This window comes from Rhynchophorus ferrugineus, unplaced genomic scaffold (genome assembly GCF_030347505.1).
Source record: "Rhynchophorus ferrugineus isolate W39M unplaced genomic scaffold, kcgeb_rfMv2 rfM11, whole genome shotgun sequence".
NCBI lineage: Eukaryota > Metazoa > Arthropoda > Insecta > Coleoptera > Curculionidae > Rhynchophorus > Rhynchophorus ferrugineus.
The window spans coordinates 27672071-27684941 of NW_027472590.1; the positions used below are offsets into that span (position 1 = coordinate 27672071).

At 32.0% G+C, this 12871-nt stretch overlaps 2 protein-coding genes across 2 annotated transcripts; both read right to left on the minus strand.

Annotated features, from left to right (window-relative positions):
- Positions 1–1593: 1593 nt before the first annotated feature.
- me31B (ATP-dependent RNA helicase me31b) lies at positions 1594–8699 on the minus strand. The gene is made up of 9 exons (XM_076418216.1): positions 8505–8699; positions 8029–8189; positions 7766–7871; positions 7160–7328; positions 6956–7098; positions 6786–6903; positions 6432–6727; positions 6169–6364; positions 1594–3131 (listed from the first exon to the last, which is right to left on the minus strand). The coding sequence occupies exons 2-9, from the start codon at positions 8073–8075 to the stop codon at positions 2869–2871; spliced, it is 1338 nt and encodes a 445-aa protein (XP_076274331.1). The 5' UTR covers positions 8076–8189; positions 8505–8699; the 3' UTR covers positions 1594–2868.
- Positions 8700–8781: 82 nt separating this feature from the next.
- Positions 8782–10787, minus strand: LOC143205127 (KIF-binding protein). The gene is made up of 2 exons (XM_076418211.1): positions 10496–10787; positions 8782–10441 (listed from the first exon to the last, which is right to left on the minus strand). Exons 1-2 carry the CDS (start codon positions 10704–10706, stop codon positions 8859–8861), a joined length of 1794 nt encoding a protein of 597 aa, XP_076274326.1. The 5' UTR covers positions 10707–10787; the 3' UTR covers positions 8782–8858.
- Positions 10788–12871: the final 2084 nt, after the last annotated feature.

The following is a 12871-nucleotide window of genomic DNA, read 5'->3' on the forward strand; positions in this document are numbered from 1 at the left end:
TTAAAAAAATGAACATCGAGAAAATAAGGTGGCTTTGAAAACTCTGAAGAAAGAATAACTTACATCATTATAATCCTAATTGCAATACACATGAATAAAGCTATGGATTCAATTCTATTTAATCTGTTTGTTGGGCGATGACCTAACCCGTGAATATACTTTTTCAATTTGGAATGTGTTACCAGTAAAAAATCCTACCCAGTGTCTTTTGTTATAAACTTACTTTTTAAAAAATTTAACATCGTTTATTGATCCAACATATATATGGTTGCTTATGATGTAGATTTTTAATATATTCTTTAAGCAATAATAGTTTTTCCATTTAATTTTAAGGCAATTTTGTGAATGAGGAAACGCTTTTAGAAATTCTGTCGATTTAAACAGAAACTACGTTTAATCTAGAATCGGTGTGTTCTGATATCGACAAAAATCAATATTACTTGAGTATCATGAATCATTGCATGAAGAGATTTGTAAAATTATACAAGGTGTGCTCAAAAAATAACGGAACGGTTTCGTAGACAGAATCTTACTCATTGATTTGCATTAATGTTATGAATATGCAGCTTCATTATGTAGTTCCGATTAGATATTATGCCAGTACCTTTTCCAATCCAAAATATTTCTTTGTGATAGCTTTAAACTTTCTGATTTGTGTCAGTGTTTTAAATTTTGGATACGAATAATTGTTGTTTTTGATAAGAATCGTGCAGATGCATTATCCTGATGTAAAATTTACGAATTAATAAATCAGCATCATCAGTAACTTCTCTAACTGTTATTCTATTATTTATAATTAATTAGTTTAAGTTGAAAATGTGTATAGCACTCGTAAACTCTGGTTCTGCCTATTGCAGATTCAACAAAAACAGTATTTAAAACCTTCTTGCACCACATATGATTGCAAACTCCATTACTTACAGAAAATTAATTTCTGCATCAGTCGCAGATAAAATCCCAGCACTTGAACCTGTGCTGATTCCAACCAAATTCAAGTTACTTCCTAAATACACCTCGTACCCTAATTAGTTTTGGAATTTTCTTTTTTTAATATTGTGTCATTTAGAGGTTGTAAAATCATTACTTAAAGTTTTTTTTGGAATAAGGTAATAAAATATAGATTTGGGAAATGAAATATGTTGAGGAAAGAGCCGATTGGTTGAGACGAGGATGATTCAGCTATTTGTAAGCATGTAGTGGTAACTTCAGAGGGTATACCCACACAGGGTAGTATTCGAGCCATGAGCCAATTCCGTCTGTAACACTTAACACTAGGGATGCCGAAAAAATTAAAAATGTTCTTTAAACGTTAAAAAACCTTTTAATTATTCCCACTAAACCTTTTAAATCGGTATTTAATTTTAAAGGTCAACGAATTTTGGTACCTAATTTTAAAAGCTTATTAAAATATTTAGAAGTGTCTATGTTTTTTGGGCCTATATGTATTTTTTTACGTTTTCTTTAAATATTGATATGTTATTTGTTAAATACCGGTATTTTTTGTAGTTGTTGCTTTTAAAATATCAATATCAAAATTTTTCTGAGCGGCTGACACCACTAGCTTACACCATATAAATAAAATAAAACACATAATTGTGAAGAGTTCAGTTAGGTTTATTGCGAACATTTGTTGATATTACAAAGAGACAAATTGAAAAATGAATTAAAAAAAATATATATCACTTATTTGGAAAATTATAAAACACTGTTAACGACAAGTCACTTATTGCACAATGGTTTTTATTTTTGAAAAGTAAAGTTCAGAACTCTTCGTTTTTTTTTCCTGATTTTATTATAACAAAATATTTCATCTGTTCCTTTGGCCTGCCAAAATTTGTTACCCAATTTAACTGACAAAAATGAAAAACGCTTAAATTTTGGAAACGCCAAAAGTTATTTTCATTACCCCCCCGAAAACAAAACTGTAAAAAACAAAAAAATAAATAAATAAATACTCAAACTTGGATATGTAAATGCAAATCGATTTTGATGTTTTTAACTGTTATTCACATTTCACTTGCGTGTGTTGTCAATGTTAAGAAATTTTGAAAAACCCGAAAAAATGAAAAACTGCCGATAACACGCCATCGTCCTAATCGTCATGAGAAATCCGACATTGAATTAGAACCGTCCGAAGAATCTCCTCTATAAAAAACGAAATGGAGGCAACGTAAAATGTCGCGCTCCTCTTCTCGATATTTTAACATTATAACCCGAATCACAATCTCAGTCGTTTCACTTTATTTGGGAGTCCTTAACGCTCCCCTTAACTCGAATCACTTTATGTCCGTGCACATTTTACTGCGGCACAACTTGTACGAGCGTTTAACGATCATTTTCGTGCTAACGGAGATTCTGATGGCGAAATAACACGAAAAGTACCGGTAAAACACTATCATAAAATCGACAACTCCCTTTTGATGCGCAAATGAAATTTAAACAGGTTTAAAATGGGCGCTGGGTAACTGGACGCCCACCTAAACGACACCATTGACGGGCCCCGGATCGTCCATTTTCTTTTGTTGAATTTCAAATAATACTACAATAGTATGAAAATGAGTTTCATGAGAATTTATCACAGACTACATGTATCAATTAAACGCCAGTCAATGGGACACCGTCAACGCGGCACGACCGCATGAACTTCATCGACGACCAAAAAGAAACTGTCAATTCTTCCTGTACAAGTTCGCGATATATGTCGAGGCGAGAGTTCACTTCTTACATAAATCCCGAAAAAAAATAATATTTTTTTATTTTCTGTATTTATCAAAATTAAAACGTAATTCTCCACGATAATATTATTTTCCTTGTCCTTTTCTCGTACATATTTACAAGAGAGTAGTCACGACATTGCGACCTTTCGCGTTACTTCGAATTCTCCTCGCCGTCATCGTCTTCCAGCTTGGCTACATACAACTTGGGATCGATTATTTTCGGGATGGGTTTGATCTCCGTCCCCAACTCCTGTTCGATGCGATGCAGTGCGAATCTGTCGTCGTAGGTGATTAAGTTGATCGCGATACCCAGGTGCCCGAACCGTCCTGACCTGCCGATACGGTGGAGGTATGTCTCGGCCATCTTGGGAAAATCGAAGTTTATTACAACGTTCACTGCTTGGACATCGATACCTGTATGAATAAACCTGTTTTAGTACCTTTCACATATAACCATCATTAAGATAACAAATGAATGTATTATACTGATGATATGAAGATCAAAGGAGGTTTATGTGTGACACCTTGAATAATTGTTTATTACACAAACTCGTTCCTACCCACGCATAGTCCTTCCGATAAAACAGCCAATGCACGTCATCAATGTTGCCAAATTCAGTTTATAAAAACAAAATCTCTTTTAAACTCGGAGCACTTTTAGCTAAATAAATGCTGTCTGATGCGTCGGAACACGCAACCGCATCAGTTTATAATATTCGTGTATATATTTGTGTTGGTATTGGTAGACACTGTTGTCAAATGTCTAAAAAATTCTTTAAAAAACATTATTTATGGTAATTAGAGGTTAGAAATCGGCGAACGTTTAAAATTAAAATCCTAACTTGATGGGACATGATTGCGATACGCTGACATCATGAATTTTGTTGGCGAGCATTAATGTTTTGTAGAATTTGTAGACATTTGACAACATGGTCGACCAATACCAACACAAATCGAATATTATTCGGTTACACTTTCGGACGCATCAGACAGAATTCTGCATCTTTTTAACTTGGGTAATATGAGAAGGAAAAATCTCCTCTAAGTTTAAAACAATTGGCAGTATATTCGATGTCATTTATGACGTGCATTGACTGTTTTATTGGAAGGACTAAGGGTCACTGGGTCTATTGTAATGTAGCTGCTTGTTACCAGAGATCAAGAGACATGTACAAAAATAGCGCTAATTTATAATACATAAAGTTCTGTTTTGTTATGTTACGATATTAGAACTACAGTCTGAATTAAGATTGCCACAATTTGGGTGTGGAAGGACACAGAAATGAAATAAGCTTTCAAGGATTAACAAAAGAAAAAAAGTACCTATGGACCCGGCGTAATAACATTAATCATTAGTAAAAACGTCTCAATTTAAACCGTTCAAAGGAATCGAGAGCGGGTATAAGAAATTATAAAGGACCTTACAATAAAATGAATGTTTTAACAAGATAATTTGGTGAAAAATATCGATATTAAAAGCTTAGTATTTTCCAAGGAAAGTATGGAACTTTTGTTTAGGGATTTCTCACCACGATAAAGTGAATTTTGCGTGGAAATCTAGGATTGGAGCGGAAAAAGCTAGACATGTACAGTGAACTTTTGTTTTGAAATATCTCTTCTGTCACATATCAAGTGAATTGTTTGTTTTGTTTGACACGGTTTGGTATCGACATTATTTATTCGCCAATATATCGACATATTTTTTAAGATATCGAAATCGATATTTTATATAACTTCTGGTTGTAAATTAAAAAATCATTCATTGGTTTTGCAATTTTGGAAGGATTTCCTCAATTTGCCAGTTGAATATAATGGAAAATTTAAACAATTTGTTAAAGTTTACCTTAATTTCCAACATTATGTTCTTAAATAATTTTATAGATACCCCCCCCCCCCATGGCAAATATTAAGTTTTTCGTCCAGCTTCAGACTGGTAGAAAAGCACTACAAAACCGGCACCTTTTGATGCCCCGCCAAAAAGACAGAAACGACATTGAAGATTTTCTTTAAAACCCCGAATATCACTAAAATACAAATAACATAAAAACAGAAAACACAACCAGAAATATTTGTTACCTGGAGTACAAGAATCGGCATGTTTGACACCGCAAGAGGTCTTAGTATTGGAACAAAATTGCCACAAAGGGTCGGCAGTACTGTGTGTATGAACCCCCGTTAGGAATTAATCCAGGAGCAATTTATTTGCCCCTTCCACATAGTAATATATGGGGAGTATGCAATTATTTTAAGAAATAAATAAAAAGAACGCAAGGCCAAGTTGGAAAAACACCAAGAATAAACAAATAAAAACAATAGAAAAAACTTGCTTGCTCTACATAAGCCACCACAAATAAGATCAGTAGTCTTCAGGCGACACAGAATTAAAACAGTAAAATTAGCATTATCCTCCCAACTCAAACCCAGCAGTTTATATATATTGTTGGATATATAAATAATTAGGTGGGTGCGCCTACATCTGACGTCCTCTGACGATGTATATATGGTTGCATAGCCGATTAGTAGTTTCCTGTTAATTATAATAAACGCTACGGCGCATGGTCGTCCTAATGCCATCCGGACAGGACGAAGATCCCGCCGTCTTGATTCATTCTGTGTTGGGGCTTTGACCGATATGTTTGTCGAAATAAATAGAGAGTGACTCAGTTGAAGCCCAAACACCTTCACAAAATCGGTTCTAACAATATACATATGACTGTCAAAACACCCACAAAGAGCAAACCAATAGAAGAATAAGCATGCGAAGGGAGGAATATAATTGCCTATTAAACAAAATAATATTGTCTTTGGAACGATTAATTAGGAATCTTAGGAACGAATTAATTCTGACATGATCGATTCTGGCAACATAAAACCAATATCAGCCTATTGCAAAAATCAAAATGCTATACAGGATACAATAAAAATAGAAAAACATCCTAGAGACTTCACCACAAAAGACGATATAATATTGGAAAACTAGTGCTAGAAGACAGTGAATTTAAATAACACTAGCAATAATGTAGAAAGAGAAACAACCAAAAAATAGACGAGACCTGAAGATGGCAGACAGTTCTCTGTCAAAACATTTAAAATTCTTAGAACACAACACTGATGAAAACTCCGAAAAATACCTTGACATACATTAAAACTAATTAACCTTACAACTATAGGAATAAATATTATAGACTGGTATACCCCCTTAAGGCATCCAAATGATTTTCTCCCTCAACGTTCAATTTTCTTTACAGTAATAGGAAACTAAAGTAGTAGAAGTAACAAATATTTGTATGTGGTTTACGTTATTGTGAAACAATTATAGTCACCCAAAATACTACTGTAAACCAAATTGATTGTGTAGCATACGTATCCCCCCAACTTGATATCACCTAAGCAAGTCAGGCTTACTAGATATGCAACTTTTACAATTAATATAGAAACTTGTTATATTTACCTCTTGTAAATAGATCAGAACACACCAAATTACGACAAAGACCTGCTCTGAAGTCATGGAAAACTCTGTTTCGGTGGGCCTGTGCCATTTTTGCATGAATATAGTAACAGCAGTAACCCAACTCTGTAATCTTCTTCGCTAATAATTCCACTCTTTGAGTCGAATTGCAAAATATAATACTTTGGTTTATTTGTAACTAAAAGAAAGAATGAAGGATAATTTCAACAAAACATCCTCGTTAGTCTGAAAAATATTACACGAACCTTAGAAAAAAGAGTATTCAAACAATGGACTTTTTGTCTTTCCTGTACAAAAGCATAATACTGAGTAACTCCTTTTAATGTAAGCTCCTCCATTAAATTTATTTCATATGGATCCTTCAAGTGTTTTTTCATGAACTGTTCCACCGTCAGTGGAAATGTAGCAGAAAATAGCAGGATCTGCCTCTCCTGGGGCAAATTTTTAATTACAGTATCTAACATGCCTTTGAAATCTTGTGAGAGGAGCTTGTCCGCTTCATCCAGTACAAGAATTTTACATTGATCCATTGTCGCCACCCCTAAAAAATAAAACCATTTAATAAAAACAATGCAACCATTAAATTAATTTTTACAAACCCTTTTCCATGAGATCCAATATACGCCCAGGCGTAGCTATTATAACTTGTACCTTTTGATAAATTCTCATAATATCATCTCGCAGATTGGTACCTCCAGTTGTGACCATTATACGAATCTATTTAAAAATCACAATAAAATCCATACTAAAAACATAATAAACAACCTACTTGTAAATGTTTAGCTAGCTCTATACAAATTTGAGAAGTCTGTAATGCCAATTCTCTCGTAGGTACTATAATCAAAGCTTGGATACAGTCTTTTGTAGGGTTAATTTGTTCCAAAACTGGTATTGAGTAAGCACCAGTTTTACCTGTTCATAAAAAAAATAAGGTTCATAAACACCTTACTGTAAAACAAAACAAAATATGTACCTGTTCCATTCTTTGCCCTTGCAAGAATATCTCTTCCAGTAAGTGTTATAGGTATTGCTACTTCTTGTATAGGTGATGGTTTTTCCCAACCTTTTTCAAAAATACCCATCAAAAGTTCTCTTTTGAGACAAAACTCTTCAAATTCATTCCCTCTTGTATTCGTAACATCCTAATAAAATTATATATTATAGAAATTGCTATGATATTAATTAATGAAAATATTTTTAGAATGTTTTGATCAGTAAGGGAATTCTCATTTATAGTAAAATGAAGGGGAATCCAAAACACCTCATCATTAATATCATACACCATGTTACAGTTAATTAAAACTTATAATGTGCCCCGCTACTTCCAAAATTGAATATTAAGAAAGTTGGAAAAAGAAAGTTAATATTAAGCAGATTACTTGTGACCTAGAATCTACAGTAACATCATGCTCATTACTATATTTAAAAAAATTGAAATAAGACCTTTAAAAAAAATCTTATTGTTAAATAAAAGCTAAGCAATAATTTTATAGTTTCTTATTACCCAAATAATTTTCTTTAAGTTACATATGCCTTATCTACAGCAAAGTATTGATAAAACATAAATGCCAATACTTACACTGGTCTGAATCCTTCGATCTTTTGGAGGTATTTTTAATTTTGATTTCCATCCAAGATCATCAATCTTCGAATCCACTTTGTTTTCCATTTTTGAGTCAAATTCCCTATAGATAAAAAAAACAGAAATGTTTGATGGAATGTGTTTAAAAATGTAAAAGCAATAAAAAAGGTCTGAGAATTACAAACCAGTATAAATCTAATTGTTACACATACGTATCAATATAAATATTAAACGACAACTACTTCACATAAAATACTTACACTTTATTCAGTGTCAAATGATTCGTGTTTATTCTGTCCGTTATCATAGTTTAGAAGTCTATATAAATGCTTCAGTAACAAAAATAGGGTTTATAAAACCCAAATCTATTTTTTCAAGATGATGGACCAATTAGGATCCCTACAGAAACCAATTGGCGTTTCTGGAATATAAGAACAATGAATCTTAGTAATCACCAAAAGTATTGGAGATAAAAAAAATAGGTCCAGCAGTTAATCTTGGACAAACGAACTATTACTAATCGTAACAAGTCGATTTAAAATACTACAACAATAAACAACATTTTAGAATCCAAATATAAAAATTAGGAATATATTTACGATGATTTCGAACTATACGGAAGTGAAAATTTTTATCAAGACAAAAATGAAAATGGCTGCTTATGTCTATGTATTCCTCTACGTCGCAATGATTAAAGAAAATCGTAAACAAGTACAATAAAATTCTTGGTATTTACCTAGATTTATGCCCTTTCCGTCGACGATGCGTTTTCGAAAACTGCAAAGTTATTAAACATTTCCTTTTTGATTACTTTTCCTACATTTATTTCTTATGAAGTCACAAGTATTTTGCAAAAATGCCGTTCGTTTCACCTTACTCTTCGCAAAGAAAATGAAATTTATAAAATGGCTGCGCCTTGAGCTGCTGCGGTGGCGCGCTCTTTTGGGAGAATTTAGCAAATAAGTCGGCGGGAGATTTAATTTTGAGTGTATTCATTAAAAATACACAAAAACTGATTGAAATTTAATTTATTTGGAATTAAATGCGAATATATAACATTATTGCTAACTTAAAAACTAATATCACAAAATTAAGCTTTCATTTGTTCTTTTACTCTAAGCATTTTTACAGGAAGAAGCATAACCATTTCTTTGCAAATACTTAACTCCATAGGAATTAATTCTTGTGCTTTTGTGTGTCTCTCGCAATAATCAACTATAAACTTGTAATGTTCATATTGCTGATCGGTATATTTTAATTGTGTTACCTTGTCTAAAGTAATGTATCGACCATACAAAGCTGCCACATGAAAATAAGCTCGCAGAAAAGCCTTTTCTGCATCATCTAAGATTTTTTCTCGTTCATCTACATTTGCTTTGAATGAAGACAAAAAATGTTCGTAATGTCTGATACTTTTCTCAACTAAAACATTGACTTTGTTTAATGCTTGCGGTTTGGGTCTATCTTTAGTTTCCCTTAATTTCTCCAGTTTAATATCAATGATATCTGAGTAACTCTGTCCCAATTCAAACCAAATCTGCCTGCAGTAGCTCATGTAATATTGCGAGTTTATATTGTTGATGACATACTCCAATAAGTCAATTCTTCTCTTGTGCAATTTCGCCTGGTTATCTTGATTATCATCAAAAAACAACAAGTTTAAATACAGCTGGCTTTGGTCCAGAATGATTTCAATATAATCAGAAGCCAACGTGTTCAAATTATAATAATCCTGAGCTTTTTTAATCCAGTCTTGGGCCTTGAGGAAGACTTTTTTTGCATCGCCCAAGTGTAAGATAAACTGGTCTGAAATTTGCTCTTCATATTTGGTAACATCAATACCACTAAAAGACAAATTTTGCAAATCAGCTGCTGTTACCTTCATATCATCTGTTAATTTAATAAGTGCTAAATCTGACACGGCTTGACATCTCTCATCAATATCCTCCGTATGAGCCAAGAGCCTCTCTTTTGACTTAGATAAGAGAAAAATACCATATTTCGTCCAACAACGTGCCACATCGGCGCTTCTGTGATTAAATGTTTCTAGTTTGGCATCAAACTCGTCATTGTGTTCACAATCAATATCTATTTCCTCTCGCTTATATTTATCCAGTATATAACTACTAGCTGCCAAGTGGTGCCTAGCTTGTTTAAAACCACATTTCTCCATGAAAAATTGTGACAATGTAGCTGAATTCAATGCCCAATCGATTGGCTCATAATCATTCATTTCCAATTGTCTCTGTAAAGTAATGTGGCAATATATAGCACTCTTAAAATCCTCCTTTAATTTACCAAATATTTGTGCTAAATAATATAAAGTTAATGTATGACATTTCTCAAAGTTTTTTATAGCTTCTGCCTCATTATACGTTTCTATAGAAGATACAAACAAATCCGAAATATCAATGGGAACTATCCCAGACTTCTTAAAATCATTGTAAAGTGTTTCAGCTTTTTCCAAATAGGATTTAGACTTTTCAGGATCCCGCAATGACCATAATATACCAAACTGATTATACATATTTAAAACAATTAAAATAACTTCTGGAAGGTTCTCATGAGGCTCCAATAATTCCTTGCATTTCTCCAAATGTTTTTCCCCTGAAGAACTTTCTTCAGTGTCAATGGCAACCATTCCAAGGTACAGATGAACTGTACCATACATTGCTAAAATGAAAACAATGAGATAAACTATTAAACAGATTCAAATAAGCTTTATACCGGTGAGTTTTGTATTCTCAACGGTGTCCGCTGAGTGCGTCCTCATTAGATTTTCGATATTCGCCTTCATTCCAATTAAAATTTGCCGGGCAGAATATTTGGATAAAAACGGTTCATTTTCGGGGTCTGTTTTGGGGCCTTCTAGAAGCAATTTTATAACCTTTTCATACTTTTCTTGCAAGTCAACGAATGCTTCTTTGTTAATAGTCATTTTATATGTAGGCTTTCCTATTTAATATTTTAAATCTTAATTTATAATGTTTATAGAAATTTTCAATAATTTGACATAAATATAAATGACAAGACCAATCAATACAATCATTGTTGCCATCTATCGGAAAATGTGCGAAAGTTTGCTTAGCAGCAAGAAGAAATCTTCTGGCGATTATGACTAGCTTCAAGCTATGATTGGAAGATGGCAACAAAATACATAAAATAGAATTCTTTATTACCTGACATAATCCAGCAATGTTCGCATCTATCGGGAATTGCGTGAATGTCAGTTGGACAACCAAAAGGAATCTTTAATTAGTTATAGTTGTCTTCAAAGACATCCCGTACGATGTCGCAAGAATGCGCAAAGTAGAATTCTTCACCAACCTAAAAGGCTACTAACATATTCTAGAAGAGGGCGCACCGAGCTGAATTGTATTATAACTATCTACAAAGACATTTAATTTTCATGTTTTCAGAGAAAATGTTGAAGGTAAATTTTTTTCATTCATTGTTCGAAAGCAATTATTTTATTAATTACATTAATATTATATTATATTATATATGTGTTCATGTATTATATTATTTTATTCTAATATTTATAGTGTTGAATAATAATTTTTCTTTTATTAAAACTTTAAGGAAATATTCGCAGATCCAGTGTATTTAAGAAAAAATATGTTGGGGGAGTTGTTTTTTATATTACTCTCGAGGGAACGACAAGATGTAAGTTGTTTAGGATTTAACGTGTAAATCAGAATATAATTTCTATGTTATCAAAATGACAAAAGAAAATTGGATATCAATTTTTACTGTTAAATTAAATAGTTATATTATGTATAAATGTATAAATAAAAGTATTTACTACATTAAATTACTAAAAGTTATGGATGTAAGCTTGTCATATCCTAAATCTATTGTACACGAGAAGTTGTTTTTTTAATTTTGACCGATATGTCGGCTTAAATAGAATGAAAAAATATGTAATAATATATAAATTTTATTTTATTAGATATAAAATATCCTTCGCCATTTTATCACAAAGCTATTTAGAAATATAATGTAGTTAAATACAAATAGAAACTCCAGAAAGGAAATGAGAATCCGAAACTGATATTTGCATCAAATACCTAGAGACATTAGTAAAATGGTGCAAGAATATCACTTTTAAACTTTAAACAAAACAGACCAGTTAAACTGATAAACTAAATTAGGATATCTAAGGGTCTAAATATAAATAATATATTTATAAGATAACACTATTATAGAAGTATATACTCTCTTAAAATTATCATTTATATATATTTGGCACCTCCGCGTTTTTGTCGTCAGTATTATATTTAAAATTGTATATTGAAAATTCTTAGTTTATTTCAGTTATATGAGATAAATAATAGAAATTGCCATATATATGTACATATAATACTTAATTGCCTATTTATAAATAGTTTAATAAATTAAATTACCAGAAATACACTTGAAGCAAAATCATAAATTATAAAATTATATAAAAAATAAAACCTAAGTATTAAGGTTTTGAAAATGATACCTCAAAAATTACGTATTAATAATGTAAATAAATAAATTTTATAACGTAATGAATTAATAAAAAATGGTAAATGGTTAAATTATTCGAAATAAAAAATAAATTGTAATAAAAAATATATATTATTTTATGAATTTATAATACCTAACTACCGTCTACCTGAGCCCTCAAAATTGATATATAACCAATGTGAGTCACAGCGTAAGATACAGTTAAAGACGGGTTTTGAATCTTGCAGTGTAGTCTTCTAGACTTATTATATTTCATTAAATAACAAAACGTCATCAACATGTTTGGTATCAAGAACAAGAGTGCCATTAGCAGAAGCTCGAAGAATGGATGTGCTGTCAGAACGGGTTCCAATCAATCAAGTCTAAGACGATTCATACCATACCAAAGTATAGAAGAACTATTCGTAAACGCTCTGAACTACAGACGTACCACCAGTGAGGAGATAGTTTCAGAAACGATAGAAATGGATATTTTGGTTAATGGTAAAAAAGTAGTGAGTGCTCCACCCGATAGCGCGTATCATATGTAAAGGCGCATTTAGTAAACAAAAGTTAGTAGTAGTAGACAAATTGTATTCTAAGGATGATTTGTAATTTGGCAGAAAA